The 22,506-nt window shown below is 33.1% G+C and overlaps 1 protein-coding gene across 17 annotated transcripts in view; it reads right to left on the bottom strand.

Moving 5' to 3' along the window:
- Cfap47 (cilia and flagella associated protein 47) overlaps positions 1 to 22,506 on the bottom strand; it is a 512,210-nt gene that overhangs the window by 415,783 nt on the left and 73,921 nt on the right. For all 17 annotated transcript variants that reach the window (XR_015442441.1, XR_015442442.1, XR_015442443.1 and 14 more), the window contains 3 exons: positions 14,292 to 14,386; positions 3,794 to 3,935; positions 1,196 to 1,290 (listed from right to left, as the gene is read on the bottom strand). Coding sequence is in view for 14 of the 17 variants with exons in the window: in XM_087189881.1 (XP_087046007.1) it covers positions 1,196 to 1,290; positions 3,794 to 3,935; positions 14,292 to 14,386 (332 nt within the window). In the remaining 3 variants the exon portion in view is untranslated. The remainder of the gene's footprint in view (positions 1 to 1,195; positions 1,291 to 3,793; positions 3,936 to 14,291; positions 14,387 to 22,506) is intronic.

Genomic DNA, 22,506 nt, shown 5'->3' on the forward strand with positions numbered 1-22,506 from the left:
TCCACTATGTAAGTTTCAATTCTTTTTCTTTCACCATTTCCAACTCTTCTGTCCACTTAACCTTCAAATATATATTGTACATATCATATATATGTCATTTTACATATGCCAAGCTATATATGACTTTTAACTCTACTCCATAAACATAGTAAGTCTTCTCTGTATTATATGTCTTATGACTGTGTAGATATCATAGGAAACAAAAAAAATGCACTGAAGTCACATTTTCATCTTCATGGATGCTTCTCTTCCCCCAAAAAAGGCTACCGATGCCTAGGATTTTCCTAACATAAATTGAATAAAATATCAATTATGTAAATCATCTCACATTTTTAAAGGTATTTTTAAAATGTGAAATTCAGTTCACTGAAGTTTTCTTTCCAGCCCCACATACAAGGTCTTTTATATCTTTAAAGTTCTATTGGAATTCTTACTGACTTCTTATGCTCTAAACAATCTACTTTTAATTTTAAAAGAGATATTTTATTGACCTATAACTGTAAATTCAAGTGGCATTATACTTTTTGTAGATGCAATATGATACATTTTTCCACATAATTTCTCTTTAGCACTGCAGAAGTTCAAAATTAGCAGAAATAGCAATATATCAAACATCTAAAAGGCAGTGCAAATACAAATTCCTACAATGTACACTGATCTTCTTTCTTATGCATACCTCTTCTTTGCCTTCTAGATAGACCCCAAAATGGAGGAGAGACGGAGACATCCAGTTTGATAAAAAGAGTAGAATAATACAGAAGTTATTATATACCTGAATTTTTAAACTTTTTATTATTGCTTCTTGTTACATTTTCTTACATATATCTCACATTAATTTAAATCTTAGCATTCACTTGTATAAAGAGATAATTTAATTATATTAAAATATTTGAATATTCTTATATATCTGAATATATGCATATATAAGATAAATACCATTATGTATTTGTTGAGTTTGAAAACTGAGAAATTTCTCATATACTATATATTTATATATATACACACACATTATATACACACACATTAATGTTCTCTAAAATTGCCAGCATTCTTGCTCCAAATAATATAAATGTTTGGAGAATAATAAGTTATAGGCAATATTTCAAATCATTCATGTTTTGTAATAATCAGTTTGTTAAACTAAAAATCATAATTACAAAAGGAATTTAAAATTCTATCAAATTTCTATACATACCTGAGTTTTTGTGACTTTATTATTATGTTCCATTTCATATAAAGGGACATTAAATACAAATTCGGTCCTGGACAGTTTCAATGGCGCTTTCAATGCTTTGAAAGATAAAGTAATTATATTGATGAAACATTAATAGATATAAGCTCACAGATATTTATTATACTTTTCAGAATAAAATGATAAGAAAATAAGTTTTTTATTCTGTTTTTGTGTTTCCAGCCCAAAAATAAAATTACATTTTTAAATATTTCTAAAATATTTTGGTTTTCATAAAAAACAAAACTTCATTTTGTGATTTTAATAGTAATAAATTACAATAAAATAAGAGTTGTCATTGAGATAATAAAATATAAAAATACTTAATAGCAAGCTAAGAAAAAAGTAAATGGCATTAAATTTAACTTGCATTCTAAAGTTTAAGCAATACAAAAACAGACAGAAATGAAGAAGGAAAATTACTGCAAAGCAGGGAAACTATATAGATGGAATATCATATAATATTTCCTAGATGACACAGGGAAGTTTTGGGAGAAAATGGCTATTCAATGGAAATATAGGAATAGGTATGTCTGTAAAAATACTTAATCTATTAGTGAGGTTCTCAATACTTTCTGGACAAACATACTTTTTTTTAAACGTTTCTGATACATCTCAATTTTTAATGGAAATTAAAATGTTTTACAAGCTCTTAGGAAAATATATTTGAACCAAACCAATTTATGATTCTAAAAATGCATGTATTTTACATATATTTTTATTATATTACTTGAATTAATGGACACTTTGCCACAAGGTTAGGATCTATGAGATATGAGAAATTTATCGATATCATTATGTTACACCCAAAACCTGTCATAAGAAATCTTGAAAAAGAAAATGTTATGAAAGATATACAGAAAATAGGACCTGTAATATGTCCTTCTTATTTGGAAATTAGCAATAAGACATAAGCAGAAAAAGATAATGCACTGGTTCTGCCTTTTTAAAATTATAGCATTGTTTTGGAATATTATTTCTCCATTTAGAGAATTTTATTTAAACAAGGAAAAGATATTCTCTTTAACAGATTATTAGAGATCATTTTATGGAGGAACTGAACCAACAGATATTAAAGACTTTCCGACTAATATTTCATATTACTCCACTCCTCCATATTGAAATATTCATTGGTATCCTGATGGCCAGGAGATAATATAATGTTTGATACTGAAGCTAGTTTTTGAGAGTCACTAATAAATATCAGTGAACAGAAAAGGGATAAAAGAAACTGAAGAAATGCCTCAACATGACAAGGTGTTATAAAAGAAAAATAATTCAGTCAAAAATAGAAACAATGTTGTCAACAGAAGATAATGTCAAAGAAATCATTATAATATAATTAGAGAAGGTATTGCTTTCATAAAAGCATAAGGCCAAAAAATAAAGGAATATTAAAAACCTATTCAGAACTCTTACAAGTCTAAACTGAAAAATTTTTTAAATGAAAGAGGGAACTAGAATTTCACATTTATTAAAATCGTAGGAAGACATTACTTTTTCAAAGCAATGCTAGAACTCACAGATGGAAAGATAGATTTCATCATAAAATGAATAAAATGGTCCTTTTAAAAAATGAATAATTCAGAAAACAAAACCAGACAGCGATTATTTTCTCGTTATGTCATTTGGGGGCCACTAAGGTACATCAACATTCCCTTTTTGTTTCATTTTAAACATTCTGAGACAGGGTCTTGCTAAGCTGCCCAGGCTGAGCTTGACATTGCAAACTTCCTGCCTCAGCCCCCCACTCGGCTAGGATTACAGGCGTGCCTGGTGATATCTTAACTAAAATTTTAAAAATTGAACTTCAAGGACACTACACACCAATTATACCATTCTTAATTCAGGATTTTAAATGAGAGTGAAATAAAGTTCTATAATTTTATGCTATTTAAGGAAGACTTCTCATACTAGCTGTCATGCACAATACCTGACTTGTATGACATTCATCCCTTTTATAATTGATGAAAACTGGGTATCAGAAATACAAATGTAAAACACAGTCTTGATTTCCCAAAGAAAAATACTTAAACATCTATGACAAAAGGCAAAAGCAAAGCTTGTCAAAAATATGGTTTACAGAGCACGTCAATTTTATACTGAATATCTGGAGAAAGTAGATAAATATTCAATAAGTAATGGAAATTTTAATATAATTAATCTTCTTTATATGTACTTAGGCCTTTAGTAGTACATCCCTGTGGGATAAAAATATTTTCTTAAAAACTGTAATTGATTCATTTTATTTTTGACCTGTTTTATTTTAAAAAATTGTATTTTGTCTAAATGATTTAAAAACAAGTAACAAAATAAAGTGCTGAATTGACCTGTTTTTATTCTTTCATATTTTTTCACCTGCAAATATATCTGTATTATTAATCAACATTCAATCTCATAGACTCACAATTTAAGTGACACATAAAGAAATCATATTAAAATTTCACTTTCTAAGATTTCTAATATTGAAAAATAAATGTCACATGCTTATTTTCTTAAAATTGAAATGCTTGAATGTAAATCATTGGCTGATCTGCATCAGTTGACTTTTATATTACATACCAGTAGCTTGAACATAACAAGGTTGGATAAGTGGAATTGTCTTTGGCATCAAAGGCTTTTTCATTGATAAATACTCAGTGTAGAGTTCTGAAGACCTGAATGAATTAATATGAACTTCTATGCTGAATTCATATGTTCGCATCTGAGAGACAGAAACACATTGTATTTGAGATTTTATTTTTGCTTTGAAAAACGGTGATATTATTGATTTAGCAAAAAACAATTTATAGAAAGTTTTCAATATAAAATTATCTTGTGACACTGAAAATCCATTTAAAAAAATAAGATGATTTATTTTAATGAGTTCAAACGCAATTCTAAAAAAAAAAAAGTACAGACATTTTGCAAATAATTCCTACTTATATAAAATGAAACATCCACCAGGAGAAGTGGAGCATGCCTTTTATCCAGCAATCAGGAGGCTGAGGCAGGAAGATCTCTAAAGCCTGGGTTTCATAGTGAGTTCAAAGCTAGCCTGAACTACATAGTGAGACCCTGTCTCAAAAAAACAAAACTAAACAAAACAAACAGTGCACCAACTATCTAAGTATAAAAACTAGAGATATAAAGTATTAGAAAGAAAAGGTAGGAGAAATATATTTTTAATTCTTTGTGTGGTTATGCAAAAATCTTTTTTTAGGGTACTAAAGACTGAAACTGGAACTACACACATACCAGTCACATATTCTACCACTGTGCTACACCACCAACCCCTGCAAAAGATTTCTTAAATGCAAAACTGAAAGGATCATCCATAAAAATTATTAATTCATACATTATAAAATTCAAAAGGTCTATTCTGTTAAAGACATCATTTAAAAAAATAAAATATAAGCCCAAAACTTTTCCAACAAAAAAAATCCAACTTATGTCCAAAATGATAGAGATTTAGTTATCAATAAATAAAAATGAACTAGCTAATAAAAATATGGGAGAAAGACTTGAAAAGACACTTCATAAAAGAAGATATGTACATAATGAGACATTAGCACATGCAAAGATCTTTAACACCATTACATATTCGGAAAATGTGAACCGAAATCAAAAGAAGAGCCACTCATACCTATCATAGTTGCTTAAAAACAAGTAACAATACTAAATGCTGGTAAAGATGTGAGCATCTAAGACATTCATACATTGCTGGTGGGAATAAAAAAAATTTACAGTAACTTGAGAAAGCATCTTCCCAGTATTCCCATGGTCACAGGATGTTTTTCCACTTATTTATTTCTCCTTTGGATTCTTTCATCAATGTTTCATAGTTTTCAATGTATAAGTATTTCCTTTCCTTGGTTACAGTTATTCCCAAGGATTTTATTCTTTCACTGTGTGAGATTATTTCTCAATTTCATTTTAGATTGTACTTTGTTAGTAAACAGAAATATAAGTGATTTTTAAATACTGGCTTTGTATCCTGCAACTTCACTGATTGTATTTAATATTTCTAATGTTTTTTTGTGTGTGTGGCTTCTTCAGGGTTTTTGTGACTTACCACTTCTTCTCATAATAGTACTTTGTATTTGTTCTGAGCCAGAACAATTAATTAACAAAAAATATAAAAGGCACCTAAATCAGAATGTAAAAAGTTAAATTGTGTATGCTTTCAGAGGACATGATCCTGTATGTCGAGAATGCTAAATACTCCATGTACACATGTGCAAATGCAAACACAGGCAAAAATGTAAATATTTTAAATGTGGAAAGTTAAGAAAAATAATATTCTAACATACCAAAAGCCTCCAAGGTCATGACAACAATGATGGTTTCAGAGGTACATATATATATAGTGCTGTGCTCTACTCATAAAACCCATGTTGACAATCAGAAAAGCTTTAAATAAAACAAAGAGCTAAATAATATAAAAGGTATATTTTCAGCTCTAGTTATTTGCATTGCCCTGTTATGCAAAATACTTAGGTTTTCATCTTATTTTTATTTAAGATTAGATGGCCATACTACTGCCAATTCCATCTCTTGTCATAGAATGTTATGCAAACAGCCTGTTCTCATAACAGAATTACAGAATTATAAAATATTACAGTATGTGTTATTTTAATGGTCTTTTCATTTCTTTGACAAACAGAGCACGCAACTCATTCCCATGATAATCTATTTCTGCACTGGCACCAACAAACATTACAGAGAAAATTGTATAAAGACATACTATTTCATGTACAAATACAACTTGCTTTGATATTTCATATATAAAGAAAGACACAACACCAATTTTGCTTGCTCTTACTTTTTCTGGAATTTCATTTTAATTTATTATTAATGTCTTCAGTAACTAATTAAATTTTGTATCTCATTTCTATATTTTTTCTTGTCGTTCATGTTTTCTTCTTACAATTTAATTGATATAAATCAACGTTTTTTATTATACATGTTTAACATTACATATAGTTGTCCCTCAGCATCTATGTGGCAATGGTACAGGACACATCTCGAACCCCTTCCCCTGCCATAGGTATAAACTCAGATGGATGCTCAATTCCCTTATAAAAATAATATAGTATTTATACACAACCTGCGCACATCTTCTCGTACACTTTTAATCATGATCTTCTACACAGACATACAGAAATCATTCAGAAATGGAGAGTAGAGTGCACATTTTAGAAGATGATTTTTCAGTACTGAGAATAGTAAACTCACACAAAAGAAAGCTCAAAGTAGTATTTTTAGCAATGACTATCTAGAAAAGTAAATCCAGGAAGAAAGCCTCCAGAAATCATCACTTCTACACACACACCAAGATTTATACAAAAGGCTATTAAAAACTACACTTGAGATAGGCATGTTTCTTCTAAGAAGATACCATGAAGCATCCAAAGAAAAGCCATAGAGGAATTATGCAACTGTAGGGACACCAGAGAGCACAAGGAGAGAAAAAGAAAGCCAGATGTGAGTGGAATCCGAGCTGATAGGAATGATAATCTATTCACAGAGATGTTCCACGTTTGGAAGATGACTGAAGTAAAAAATTATCTCAGTCATGATGTGTTGAGTCCTGACAGTTATTGGATATTGAGTCTTGATTGTTGTTGGGTCTAGTGCTAGAACCCAAAGTCATAGACAGGAGTGGAAAGTTACAGTTATGAGAATGATTTAATATAGGATAAGACTTTAAGTTTCATTTAAGAATGTCTAATCTTGTGGAATGTTGATGACAATGGTGGTATCAACATATTCGTGTCAGCCCTTAACTGCCACTCATTTATGAAGGCTTTTCCCTTCTGACAAATGCACATTTTCTAAAATGTTATGTGCTGAATTCACAAGGATGAAACTTTGTTTTGTAGTAATGGGGATTGAACCCAGGACCTTCACATTGAACTACACATGCTCTGCCTTTTAAAATTATAGTATTTAAAAAAAAATTTGAGACAAGTTCTCAGTTGCTAAGTTGCTTAAGCTGGGATAGAATTTGCTAGCCCCCTGTCTCAGCCTGTTAGAGTGCTATGACAATAGGCATGTGTCACCACAGCTAGCTACAAGGTTGAGGTTTAATTACCAATTGTGTGTTTGTGGAACTCACACTGGACTTGCCATTTCTTAGTCCACATCTTCACACACAATTTGTATAAAAGTTGTTCCCCCATTAGGCCAGCCCTATAATCTCACATAATGAAAAATTAGGAGGTTTAGTTATTTCTTCACTTAAGAAAGTTTTATTCCTTCAACAAAACTGTAACAATATAAGACTCATCTCTTACACAGAAACCAACTAACCTATAGAGAAAAAACATCGGTCTTATTATGAAACTACTGAGGTATCCAAATAAGAACAGAAACATGGAAATTATTCTTATATGTGACCTTCTAAATACTTTCCCAGATGATGTTATTCAGAAAGAAATACCTCAAATTTAAAGCAGACAATCTAATGAACTAAGAATTTCAGTCCTCAGGCCACCATTGGTGGAAAAAAATGCTTATGAATCAAAACAGAGCAGCTATCATTCAAATACCTTTCTTTTAATCCTTAGGGCACTATTTTTGTCTTATTGCAAGAACGGTTGTAAATCCAGAATAACTATTAAGATTACCCAAAGGCTTGCACATCCTTAAAGGGCAAGCAAGGCTCAGTGGAAAAAAAAAAAAAGGTAAAACTCCCCTATATTCAAGAACTACAAGGAAAATAGAAAGCAGCCCAAATGAAAGTTACAGAGAACTTCAGAGCAACGGAACCACTGAAAATTAATCAGCCTATGGCACAGGGCAGAATCTTGCATATAATAGGGGAAAAGCAAAGTGACTCATTGGAAAATAGCTATACCAATGCTATCCAGTGAGACTTTCTGAAGTGAGGGAAATGTTTTACACTATACACTACTCATGTATGGATATTAAGAACTTGAAGTGTGAGAACTGTGAGAGAGGGGACTACTTTTTTGATGTCAGTTAATTCTAATTAGCTTAAGCTTTAATTTATTTAACCACATCTAGTTAATGTCTACCATATAGGGAAGGACAACTATATATACTGGACAGGAAGACATGAGTGGTTCTTAAGGAAAGGGGAACGTGAGTGAATTAAAGTTCAGGTAAGAATATAAAATACAACTGTAATTGCCCAACAACACTTTTGACGAACTGTCTTTAAACATGTTACACTGTAAAACAGGAAGGGTTACAGCTAGAAATAAATCAAATGTTTACTGATGATTTCACATTTTACTACTCCATAAGTCAGCCAAGAGAGCACCCACTGGCTTTTTATATTTACACACATACACACAAAGACAGATAACTTATAGCTCACTATAGTGGAGGGCATGTGAAATGATTGGAACTCAGATAATCAATCTTGCCTTCTTGTATTGCTGGCACAAATTTATGAAGCAAATTCTCACAGGGTATGCTGTCTCTGTAGGATTTTATATGTTCTTATAGTTGGACTGAATTATACTCCAATACACGGAGTAAACTGCCCTTTAAAAAAATCTGCTCAATATAGAATGATTCAGAATTTTTAGAAAAGTAATAGCATTTCACAGAACTATAAATATATGTAATATAGTTTTATAATCAATTTCTAGAATCCTAAAAAAGGTACAATCTAAACATTAATAAATAGGTTTAAAATTTTTGTTGACAGTGATAAAAACAATGTGAGTCAAAGTATCATAGTGCATATATGTTAACTCGAATCATTTGAGAGATTTAAATTGTATTACAGATTTTTCTAATTTTCTTATTATCCTTTAGGAAAATGTTTTCATATACATTTCTCTGGAATGAAAATATAAAATCACAGTATGAACTTATTAAGAAAACATACAACTTACTCTTAACATATTTAAAAATAAACTTAATGAAAAAACATACTTAAAAATTATAGATTAAATTACTGTACAAAACTTAGTTTTTCTTCCTTAATGAAAAGTGTGTGTGTGTGTGTGTCTGTGCTTGTGCATACTTCTATGCACATGTAAGGATGTGCAGAATGATATACCTTAATTCTTCAGAATATGAACTAGTCACAAAATTATTACTTTATTTCATTTAGAGATTTTTAAAAATCAAAATTCTAAGAGTATGTTTGAAAATATAATCACATAAACTTTATTTTTAAGATAATTGGCATTTGCTTCTTTCCACCGTTGTATAAAACTATATGCACACAGGGCCTGGGGATTTACTTCAGTGGTTCCAGTGCCTGCTTGCAAGCACAAGGTCACGAGTTCGATCTCTGGTACCAAAAAAATAACTATATGCACACATCCAATACACTCATTTTCAATTCCCAACTGTTTTAGAATGTCCTCAAAATAACTAAATAATCTACATAAAGTGCAACAAAATAAGCCACAATAAATTAATTTAAATCAAAATATATTACCTGATTACAACAACATTACATTAGAAATCAGAAACAGAATGAAATTGGGTAAGTTCTAGATATGTACAAAATAAGCACACCTAAATAATCAATGAGTTAAAAAGAAATTACAAGAGAAATTTTAAAACATTTTGATGAATAAATATGAAGATACAACATATTAAAATTTTTGACATAAGGTAGCACAGTGCTTACAGGGAAATATATAGCTGAAAAGCCTATTATGCTAAGGATCTCAATTCAATCCTTAACTTTTCACACTTAAAAAAACCCAGAAGAGCAAATTAAACCCAAAGCAAATAGAAACATGAATAACAACATATACGGTAGAAATAAATATGCATACCTCTGTTTATGGCAGCACAATTTTTAATAGCTTAATCTTGTGTATATGTGCATTAAAAGATGACTAGATAAGGAAAATGTGGTATTTATACACAGTGGAGTACCACTCTGCCATAAATAAAGATAAACAAGGTATTCATAGGTAAATGGATGCAACTTGAGTACATACTGTTTAGTTAAATAAGTCAGACACACAGACACATAACCTTAAGCATCCCATGGCTTCTCTTATATGATCAATATACATATATATATATAGAGAGAGAGAGAGAAAGACAGAGAGAGAGAAAGACAGAGAGAGAGAGAGAGAGAGAGAGATACAAATAAAGACCAAAATAGAAGATAGATAAATAGGAAATATGGAGAAGTTCAAATCATTCCAAAATTACCTACTCTGTTGTTTCAAAAATATCTTAATAGATATGCTAATTTGCTTCATTTATACTACTACTTATTTTTAGTTCACTGAAAAGAAAGTTTTGTGTTATTATCTGTTTCTTCTTTGTAAGAGAATCTTTTAGTCTATGTTTTGTACTCAGAGCAACTTCTTTTAACATTACAATACGTAGTGTATCAACTATTGTTATACTTTTATTATATTTTATGAAATTTAGTTTTTTTCATAAAATTAAAACAACAAATAAAAATTTGAATATATATACAATAGGTAAATAGATTGAGTTAATTTTTTAAAGTCTGAAAAGTCCAGGATAAAGATGGTCCAATGATGAAATACATTGCTAATGTAAAGAATTTATACAATCTCTTACAAATGATGCCAAAAGTGAGAAAACAGCAACCATTTTCTAATTTATTCCAAGAAGCCTATATTGTCCTGATATAGCTCAGTGGTGCAAGTGCAAGGTCCCAAGTTCAATCCCCGGTATCAAAAATAAATAAATACATACATAAAAATTGGACAAAGGCATCAGAAGGAAAACCAACAAAAAGCTATAGATGGATACCTCTTATAAATATACTTGTAAAATTTGCCACCAAAATACTAGAAAGAAAGCCTCTGACATACAGTATATAAATGACTATATACCATGACCAAGTAGGATTTACCCTATGAGTGCAAGTGGATTTAACATACAAAAATCAACCGATATGATAGATCATATTAATAAAGGAAAAAAATAACAAGATTGAAAAAATAACAAGACCTTCTTTTTTCTTTCTGGTGCTAATAGAAATTTAAGCCAGGGCCTCTGCACTGATATGCATCCCCACCCTTTTTTCTGTATCTGTATCTGTATCTGTATATAAATATCTATCTATACCTATAGATACATATTATGTTTATGCAGGCTTTTGCCAAATGGCTAAGATGCCCATGCTGCACTGGAACTTGTAATCTTCCTGCTTGAACCTCCCAGAATGCTGGTATTACAGGCACGCATATGATCACAAAGTGGATTTTAAAAAGCATTAACAAAATCCAACATCCTTCCATCACAATACTCAACAAAACATAAGCGCAACATCCTTAAACTCATAAAGGTAATACATAAAAATAAAACTGATAATGCTGTTTTCAAAAGGAAAGATACTGTACATGATTTCCTCTTAAGATCAAAATAAGACAAATATGTGTGCTCTTTTCACTTGTAGTCAATATAATACTAGAGGTTCTAGAAATTATACACTTAAAAAAGGAAAAAGCAACCACAATCAAAAGGAATTACAATTTTCTCTTGTTGCAGATTATTATTATTATTTTTTTGGTACTGGGGATTGAACCCAAGGCCTGCACACTGGAACTACGTTCTAGTCCTTTTATTTTGATACAGGGTTTTGCTACGTGGCTAAAGTTCCCCAAGCTGGGCTCCAATTTGTGGTTCTGTTCTGGCCTTTCAATGTGCTGGGATTACAGGTGTGCTGTGGGCCACCACACCCAGCCACATTACATAGTCTTGTAAAGAAACCACTAATAATCCATTTAAATGAATAAATGTCCTCTACATCGCTGCAAAATTCAATATCTATGCTGAAAATCAATAGTTTTCGGTACACATGGGATGGCAAATCTATAAGACAATTCAGAAAAAAATTATGGTAGCATTAAAAATAATTATTTAGAAATAAATTTAACAAAGAAATTGGCAATTATATAACTGATAAAACACTTTTGGAGAACAATTTGCTATGAGTGTGTCCCATCTCTTCCATTTGTAAGAAGATATAATAAAACATATAGTGTGAAAGCAAACATTTTCTGTAAGAACATTTTTCCAGTATCATTGCTAAAACCAAAATGAGAAAAAAATCTTAAGTGCACAGAGAGAAGAATTAGTTAAATGAAAATGACGTAATACAGTCATCAAATGATAAATTATATATATTTTCCCTTAAAAAAGTATTTGGGATACTTTTGAAACAAAAATTCATGTACAATTTTTAACTGATATAATCAGTTAAAACTGCCTTGAAAAGAGCTGATGAAGTATTATTTAATTAAAATTATAGGGCTGGGGATTTAGCTCAGTGGTTGCGCCGCCTGCTGCGCAAGTGCAAGGACCTGAGTTTGATCCCCGGTACCAAAAAAAAAACAACAAACAATAATTAAAATTATAAATTAGAAATTTAGGTATAGAGATGGACAGGAGAGATAAAAGAAAAAAAATATATATATATATATAAAGCAAAATATTGCCAGTACTCATTATTAAATATTAGGATTTAGGATATTGTTTATCTTTTCCTTCTGCTCTTCTAATTCCCATTAAAACCGTAAATGAAGTTTAATATTTGAAAAGAGAACATTACTGCTATATAGGATTAAATAAAAGTTCATATTGACAAGAGTTACAAATAATTGAGATAGTAGCTTTCATAAGACATTAGAATACTGTAAAAATAAAAAGTGAGCAATTTCTGAAACTTTCCAAATTACCTTTTTACTTAACTTTCGTCTGAATTAAGAGGACAAAAAATAGATTGTCTTATTTACAAAATATTGCAATACTTTGATCATATTTCTTGTATCAAAAATACTTCACTGAAATTAAAAAAGGGAAATCTAAAAACTATGTATACTGATAACATTTTATAGCCTAAATTAGTCCAAAGGAAAAAAATCCTTAAGTTGATTTTCAAAAGTCCAAGATATTCCATCTTTTCATGGTAATCCTGCTAAACTGTATTTGAATGTGGACAAATAAATCGCTTTCCACAAAACTCATGGAAACTGAATAGCTTAGCATATATCTGAGTATACTTCATATTGTATACAAAACAAAAAGGATTTTTATTTGTTGGGATCTGAGAAAAGCTGTCTTTACTACTTACTTCAGTGTGTCACTCTAAAATTAGAACAGAGATGAGGATGAATGTTGTAGACAACAACACCCTCTGTGAATGATAGGTGCACAAAACCCACAAAACCTACCCCAAAGGATGTATCACTTTTAAGAATGACAACATTTTTCTCTATCCCCTCACAACTGAACTTTACTTTTTTCCTCCCAAAAGCTAAATAGCAGCTATCATTTTTCCTAAAGTAACATTTACATTTCAGTAAAAGCAGAATTCCTAAAAAGTGCATTATTAAAGACAGTAGAGTATTATTGCGTACAAAGCATCAACCCAGCTATGTGAAAATATTTTTTCTAAATATTTCATATCAGAATCTTGTACCCTAACAGCATTGTTTGGAAGGACGATGCAGCAACATACTCATCCATATCATGGGTAGAAAAAAGCTCTCTCCTTGGCACTTTCATTTCAAAAGCTCTGAAGCAAAAGCGTAAAAGAGTTCACTCCCAAAACACACCCAGTGGTGCCTGTTCCTTCTGAGCATTTTCCAGGAAAGAGATTTTCTTTGATTTTGTTAGTTTGCTTTAAAATCACTACACATCAAGGGACAATGTAAAATAAGTCAGTATCATAGCAACTCATATTAAATATTTGCAGTATGTCTTTGGTAATTTAAGTAGTGATTTCAAGAGCATTAAGCATACACCACTCAAATATAAGTACAAACATATGCTGGATTGAGTATAAGTGATGCTTTTGGCAAGCTTATACTTTCTTCTCCAAGACAGTATGCAATGTCTTGAATTTTTTAGAGGATACACCAAGGCTGCACAATCACTGGCCTCTGCTCCTCTCGAGGCATTCTGAAATGATGAACCAGACACCCTTAACAATTATTTTGTTGAATTAAAGAGTATAGCTAAGCATGCCTACTAGTTAGAAAAAGATCCACTACAAACAAATTTAGGTGATCTTTGATAGTTTCTTGGTTAGGATTATCTGTAATTCTACTACTCTCCAATAACATTAGTAACAAAAAGCTGAACTTACTTCTTTGGGAGAAAATGCTATGCCACATTCTAGCAATGACTTTTTTTCTAACTCCAAAAAATACATACGAGGATCATCAGGGTTTGTGAACCGTCCTACAAGACAGGAAAATATACACATACAATACAGTCAGTTGCATAACTAAAACATCATTATTAACATAAAAATGTAACTCTACTAATCTCAATATTGTATTCAAACAATAAGACGGAATTACTGAAAAATCTGGATAGGATTGCATAAGGTTACTAAATAACCAATTGCTCTTTTTTTATTTTATAGGTATATTTTAGGTATACAATATAAGGACATTAATCATTGGAGATGTGTACCTTTACATAATATATCTTGATTCTTATTTTTCCCCATTCCCCTGCCCTCCCTTCAACCCGTCCACCCCTCTCTATTACAAAGACTTTGTTTCCATTTTTCATTTTCTCAAATTAATTTCACTCCCTTCTTTCCTTTCCCCTACCCCTCTCACTTCCCCTTCCCATTTGCCCCTTTTCTTCCTATTTCACATTATCTATTATATATTTTGATACTTATTTACACTTTCAGTTTCTCATACCAGGGAAACTATTCAGTGTTTACACATGTGCGTCTTATTTATTTCACTTAAGAGTATCACCTCAATGACCAATCACTCTTAACACCAAGATTTGAAACAACAAAACTAATACTCAATTGTGCAACATAAATTCACCCAGCAAATCTAAGACAAATTTATTTTTAAAACCATCCAAACTTCAATAGACATATTGTCATATGGAGATGAATGTGGAAAGGAATAAGACAAGGTTAAGCAATCGAATCTCTGGTCCCAGAAGAGCTGGGGACTACTTTTACAGTAAAGATGGACCATGGAAGATCCAGATCTCCTCTGATGCTCCAAGTTGTCAAAAAGAAACATGTATCAATCACCTCATTTATTCACTGTTGTATGTGGTGAGACATTTGAAATTTACTCCCAACAATTTTGAAATATGTAATACATTATTATTAACTATGGTCATCTTGCTACAAAATAAATCTCAAAAACATTTGTCAATTAAGAGTAATATTAATAATGAAAATAATAAAATTTTATCCAATAAAATTTCTTGACAAAAATGGAATCACTTCAGGAACAAAGGCATGAGGTACAGATACTGAAACAATTGCCCCACAGTAATGCAAATTGCATGGTAATAAGCTATAACCACTTCAATAAATTCCTGAATGTTGTACCAGAATCTCTGTTCTCGTCTAAACAATTAGAAAAATCCTATTTTTCTTCCTAAAATATTCTCATTAATCCAAGGAATGCTACTAATTTCATTTGTCCTTGTCTGGAAATAAACTTCAATAATTTATTCAATTTCACTCATCCGTGGTAAAAAGGCAAACCTTTAAACAACAACAAAAATCCATTCACTATGTACAAATACTTGGAGTTTATTGGTTGAGAAAAAACCAAATATTATATAATAAAGATATTCACCAGAATACACACATACACACACATGATATACAAATATCATACAGTAAAAAATATCATCTAGAATAGATATATATAAAATACAAAAATATGATATAATGAAATAGATAAGTTAAATCAATATTCATAAATAGATTTATACATTTAAAAAGATATGTATATATATATAACCAAGCTAGATTCAATATATATTTCCAGATTATTTATTGTGTTCATAGCACCATACTAGACTGCTTTAGTATTAATAAAAAATTGCAAATGTGTTCCTGACCATATGTAGCTTACATTCTAGTAGGATGTAAACATGTGCACAGTTCCTCTTGATGCTAAGCAGAATTTAGTGCTATAATAAAAACTACAGAATATCCTAATGTGTCAAAGATAAAAAGAAACAACTTATTTCAACCAGCTGGATAAAGGCACAGATAGAACTAATGATTCACAGGATTCAGGATGTTGAAGCTAATTTATAAAACAGGGTAAGATTTCAGAGACCAGAGACAAGAGGATAAATAATCATGTTAGAAAAATGGAATCTTATTGCCATTGGAAGGAAACACATAATAAAACACAATCTATGGTTACTCTAATGGGCAAGTGACTGGAAAGACAACTTGAGGTGATGCCCAAGTGTATCACATTTCCTTTTCCACAAGACAATCTATCAAATAATCCTGAAGTGATCATGCTAAAATCATTGTCAAGAAAGAACATTTGCTAAAATATTTTAATACTAAAAATTGAAGGCATTTTAAGAATAAATTTTATTGCAAACTGTTCAAAGTTATATAATCAATCTATGCATTGCCTGTTTTCAGCAATCTACTGCTGAGAAAAACTGTTATTGGTATTATGAAACCAGCAAAGCCTTTTTAAAAACTAGATTATTTATATTTGTTTTGTTTGCATTACGTTTTTTCTTTACTACATATGTTTTTATTAGTGCATATTACTTACACAGAGTAATGGGTTTGAGCTTTCCATTTTCATATATGTATGAGTATATAGAATGATCGTATCATACCTCTCCTCCAAAGCTTTTTAAGTGGAGGAGAAAGGTGACTGGATTTTTGATGCAACAAGACTATTTTCTGAAATAAGTACGAGCAGGAAGATCTGGAGGCAGCAAAAGTATCTGAAGCGATACTGGAGCGTCCTGGAGGGGTGGCTTGCATGAGTGTGAAGGCAGGACAGAAAGAAAGGTTCTTCACAAAGTAGCTCTGAAGAATTGCCAAAAGTCAGTCATCTATAGCACAAGACGCATGAGAGTATTTAGGCATTTAGAATAAAGTGTCAAAGCTAAAAATGTTTCAATGTCCAGATTGTTTTTAAAACATGAGTTCATTTACTACATGTATTTCTAGCTATGTACGGTAATCTTTCCTGGGCAATTCCACAGACTCCTAATACATAGCATGCCTGCCTAACCCTAACCCTACTCTTGCATTCTGCTAACTACAAATTTCACTGCCAGCCATCCTACCTCTTAAAGTAAAACACTAGAAGTAACTGGTAGTATCTTCCTCTTTCCTAATGCTCATAGCCAGAGTCACAGAGTCACAGTATGTCCAATTTCACAGTACGTATGTATCTTTGTACTGTCTTCCTTTCTATTCCCAGCATTGTTGCCTGATTCCAAGATCTCATCATTTCTCAGCCATAGGTCCATAACATCTAACGGATCTCTGTATCTATGGTCTTGAATTCCCCATCCTGTCTTTCCCCCAGAACATTCACACCTCTGCTCTAAAAGGGAAATTACTAAACCATGAGACTAATAATACTATTTCCTGGATGTAACTCCGTTAATGGTACTACAGTACTTCATTTCATGGATAAAAATCCACAAAAGGCACTTGGTAACCTGGATTCTACCTGCCCTTTTAGTCTAGTTCTTCTGTTCTCTAGGATTCTTGAACTATTTACCATACTAATGTCTAGAGCTTCACTCTCATTCTTTTAAGTATAATAGTAGATATAGTAATATATTATGTATTACCAAAGTGTTCTAACATTCAAATTGATATATTTCTAGAAATAAAATAATGACGATTTACAGAATATAAGAATATTAAGCATTGGTCCTGAGTCACGTGGAAGACACCGAATCAGCCCACTGCAGACAGGCAGGTCTGCCCACACCCTGCCAAGGTCCCCAGTCACATGGAACACACACCGAATCAGCCCGCTGCAGACAGGCAGGTCTGTGCACGCCCTACCGAGGTCCCCAGTCCCGCGAAACACGCCGAACCAGCCCGCTGCAGACAGGCAGCCACCTGATTCCACATTAGGAAGGCACAGAGGACACCAGACCACCAGACCAAGGTACTGAGTCCCACTGTTCCCCACCCAGAGGTAGGGGCTTCTGAGCCATCGTCCCACTGCTCCTGGTCCAGAGGAAGGGGCTTCCCGGTCACCATCCCTCCCGCTGCTCCCAGCCCAGAGGAAAGGGCTTTGGGCCACCTTCTGTCCCGCTGCTCCTGGCCCAGAGGAAGGGGCTTCCGGGCCGCCATCCCTCCCACCACTCCCAGCCCAGAGGGAGGGGCTTCTGAGCCACCATCCCACGGCTCCTGGTCCAGAGGAAAGGGTTTCCCGGCCACCATCCCTCCAGCTGCTCCCAGACCACAGGAAAGGGCTTTGGGGTCACCATCCCTACCTCTGCTCCCCGCCCCTGTCCCACCTCACCCAGCCCAGAGGAGGTAATCCGTGCAGGTGCTAACAGCCCCCCGCCCCAGTCAAAATGAGAAAACACATAAATAAGTCTCAAAACCAGACTTCCGAATCACCTACAGCAACCCCAAAGGGAAATGAGATGGAACACTGTGATACTCAACCACCTGGACCCACTGAACTGGCAACAAAAGGGGATTTGGAAAAAATGAAATCAGAAATAATTTCTCAGATAACAGGAGAAATTGTGCCCTTAGTGCAAGACATGATTAAGAAATCTAGAGAGGAGCTAAGGAACATGATGGAATCACAACATAAGAAACAAATGGAATCCATAAAACAGATGCAAACAGATTTCCAGGACATGAAAAACTCCATTGAAAGTCTACACAGCAGAATGAGACAGTGTGAGGACAGAATTTCAGATATAGAAGATAAGATTGCAATTAGTGACCAGGAAAAGAAAAATTGCTTCAAAATTATAAGGGAACATGAGAAATCAATCCAGCAGCTGCTAGATGATGCAAAGAAGAATAACATAAGACTGATAGGGCTCAATGAAGAAACAGGAGAGAGTGCAGATGACATAAAAAATCTCTTCACAGAAATAATGGCAGCAAACTTCCCAAGCAGGGGAAAAGAGCTTGACATACAGATAAGTGAGGCATATAGGACTCCAAATAGCCTTGATCAAAAAAAATCTACACATAGGCATATAATTGTTAAGATTCCAGAAACACAACAAAAGAACAAAGTTCTGCAAGCAGTCAGAGAAAAGAAACAAATCACATACAAAGGAAAGCCCATCAGAATCACAGCAGACTTCTCAACACAAACCATCAAAGCAAGAAGAGCTTGGAGTGACATATTCCAGCCCTAAAAGAAAACAGCCTCCAACCCAGATTGATGTACCCTGCAAAACTATCTTTCAAAATGGATGGAGAAATAAGATACTTTCATGACAAAGAGCACCTTAGGAACTTCGTGAATACCAAACCACCACTCCAAAGAATTTTACACAATAGCCTAGGAATAGACATTGAGGATCACGACCCCAGGAAGCAAAGCAGAATGAACCCATCTGGCATGACAAGAAATTAAATGTAAAGGGGGAGAAGCCAACAAAAAGAAAAAGTCATGGCAATGACAAGTCAATACGTTTCAGTTATAACCATCAACGTTAATGGTCTCAATTCACCAATCAAAAGAAATAGACTGGCAGAATGGGTCAAGAAGCAAAATCCAACAATATGCTGCATACAAGAAACACACTTAATTCAAGAGGAAACTCATAGACTGAAAGTTAAAGGGTGGAAAACAATACTTCATGCAACAGGAACCCGAAAAAAAGCAGGAGTCGCTATCCTCTTTGCAGATCAAGTAGATTTCAAACCAACACTAATTAAGAGAGATGAAGAAGGACACTACATCCTTGTAAAGGGAAGAATCCAAGAGGAAGAGATGACAATCATAAATATCTATGGACCAAACACTAGTGCACCCAACTACATAAAACAAATACTAATGGACATGAAAAGCCATATATGCACTAATACAATTGTAGGGGGGGACCTCAACAATCCACTGTCACAAATAGATAGATCAACTAGACTAAAAATAAGTAATGAAATACTAGAACTCACCCGAACTCTTGAACAAATGAACTTAACAGATGTTTACAGAGTCTTCTACCCCACAAAATCAAAATACACATTCTTCTCAGCTGCACATGGGTCATTCTCCAAAATAGACCACATACTCTCACATAGAACATGTTTAAGTAGGTGCAAAGGAATTGAAGTTATCCCCTGTATATTATCAGACAATAGTGTGATGAAATTGGAGATCCATAGCAAAAGAAACTCAAAAAATTTCATAAACACGTGGAAAATGAACAACACACTTCTGAATAACCAATGGGTCACAGAGGAAATTAAAGAAGAAATCAGACAGTTCCTTCAATTAAATGACAATGACAATACAACATATCAGAATCTATGGGACACAATGAAAGCAGTCTTATGAGGGAAATTCATAGCAGTGAATATGCATATTAGGAAAACAGAACGAGCCCAATTAAACAACCTGATGCTGAACCTCAAGCTTCTAGAAAAAGAAGAGCAGGACAACCCCAAAGCTCATAAAAGGGAAGAAATTATAAAGATCAGAGGAGAAATCAATTCAATGGAGACTAAGAGAATGATACAAAAAAATCAATGAAGCCAACAGTTGGTTCTTTGAAAGAATCAACAAAATTGATAAACCTTTAGTCAACCTTGTCAGAAAAAGGAAAGAAAAGGCCCAAATCCATGCAATTAGGAATGAAAAGGGTGAAACTACAACAGACCCAGCAGAAATCCAGATGATCATCAATACCTACTTCCAGAACCTATATGCCAATAAGATGGACAACACAGAAGAAATGGACAGATTCCTAGATACATATGAATTACCAAAGTTGAATGAAGAAGACCTAAAAATTATGAACAACCCAATATCAACCAATGAAATTGAAAATGAAATTAAAAACTTATCACCTAAGAAAAGCCCAGGCCCTGAGGGCTTCACTGCTAAATTCTACAAGACATTTAGAGAGGAACTGCTGCTGCTACTGTTTAAACACTTCAATGAAATTGAAAGGGAAGCAATACTCCCAAATTCATTCCTGGAAGCAAGCATCACCTTGATCCCCAAAGCAGAGAAAGACCCAACTGAAAAAGAGAACTATAGGCCAATCTCACTAATGAACACAGATGCAAAAATCCTTAATAAGATACTGGCAAACAGAATGCAGAAGATCATCAAGAAGATCATACACCCTGATCAAGTGGGATTCATCCCAGGGATGCAGGGATGGTTCAATATATGAAAATCAATTAATGTAATACACTATATCAATAGAGCCAAGGACAAAAACCATATGATTATCTCCCTAGATGCAGAAAAAGCATTTGACAAAATCCAACATGCATTTATGATAAAAAAAACCCTACAAAAAATTGGAATAGATGGTCTCAAACTGATAGAAGCCGTCTATGAAAAACCAACAGCCAATATCATACTAAATGGTCAAAAACTGAAATCCTTCACACTAAAATCAGGAACAAGACAAGGATGTCCACTATCACCACTCGTGTTCAATAAAGTTCTGGAAACATTAGCCACGGCAATTAGACAAGAGAAAGAAATAAAAGGAATAAAGATAGGAAATGAAGAAGTCAAATTGTCATTATTTGCAGATGACATGATACTCTATACAGAAGACACCAAGAACTCCACCAAAAGTCTTCTAGACTTAATAACCAAATTCAGTCAAGTAGCTGGTTACAAGGTCAACACACAAAAATCAATAGCTTTCCTCTACACAAATGACAGACTCACTGAGAGAGAAATAGGGCAAATAATTCCTTTCACAATAGCATCCAAAAAACTGAAATACCTAGGAATCATCCTAATGAAAGAAATCAAAGAACTCTTCTCTGAAAACTATGGCACTCTGAAAAGAGAGATTGAAGATGATATCAGAAAATGGACAGACATCCCCTGCTCCTGGGTAGGAAGGATTAATATAGTGAAAATGGCCATACTTCCAAAACTGCTATACAGATTTAATGCAATTCCAATTGAGATCCCAGCAGCATACTTCATAGACCTCGAGAAAAAAATCCCAAAATTCATTTGGAGCAAGAAGAGACCCAGAATAGCAAAAGCAATTCTACGTAACAGAGACATGGCAAGGGATATCACAATCCCCAACCTGCAACTATACTACTAAGCTACTGTGATAAAGACAGCATGGTACTGGCAAAGAAACAGGCTTGAGGACCAGTGGAACAGATTAGAAGATGCAGAAACAATGCCAGACACACTCAACCATCTCATCTTCGACAAAGGAGCCAAACACCCTCACTGGAGGAAAGATAGCCTCTTTAATAAATGGTGCTGGAAAAATTGGGCTTCAACTTGCCAAAGATTAAAACTAGACCTGTATCTCTCACCATGCACTAAACTAAAATCAAAATGGATTAAACATCTAAATATTAAAATAGAAACTCTGAACCAGTT

Source organism: Heterocephalus glaber, unplaced genomic scaffold, assembly GCF_053883595.1.
Source record: "Heterocephalus glaber isolate CG9 unplaced genomic scaffold, H.glaber_assembly_v1.0 deba00001547, whole genome shotgun sequence".
NCBI lineage: Eukaryota > Metazoa > Chordata > Mammalia > Rodentia > Bathyergidae > Heterocephalus > Heterocephalus glaber.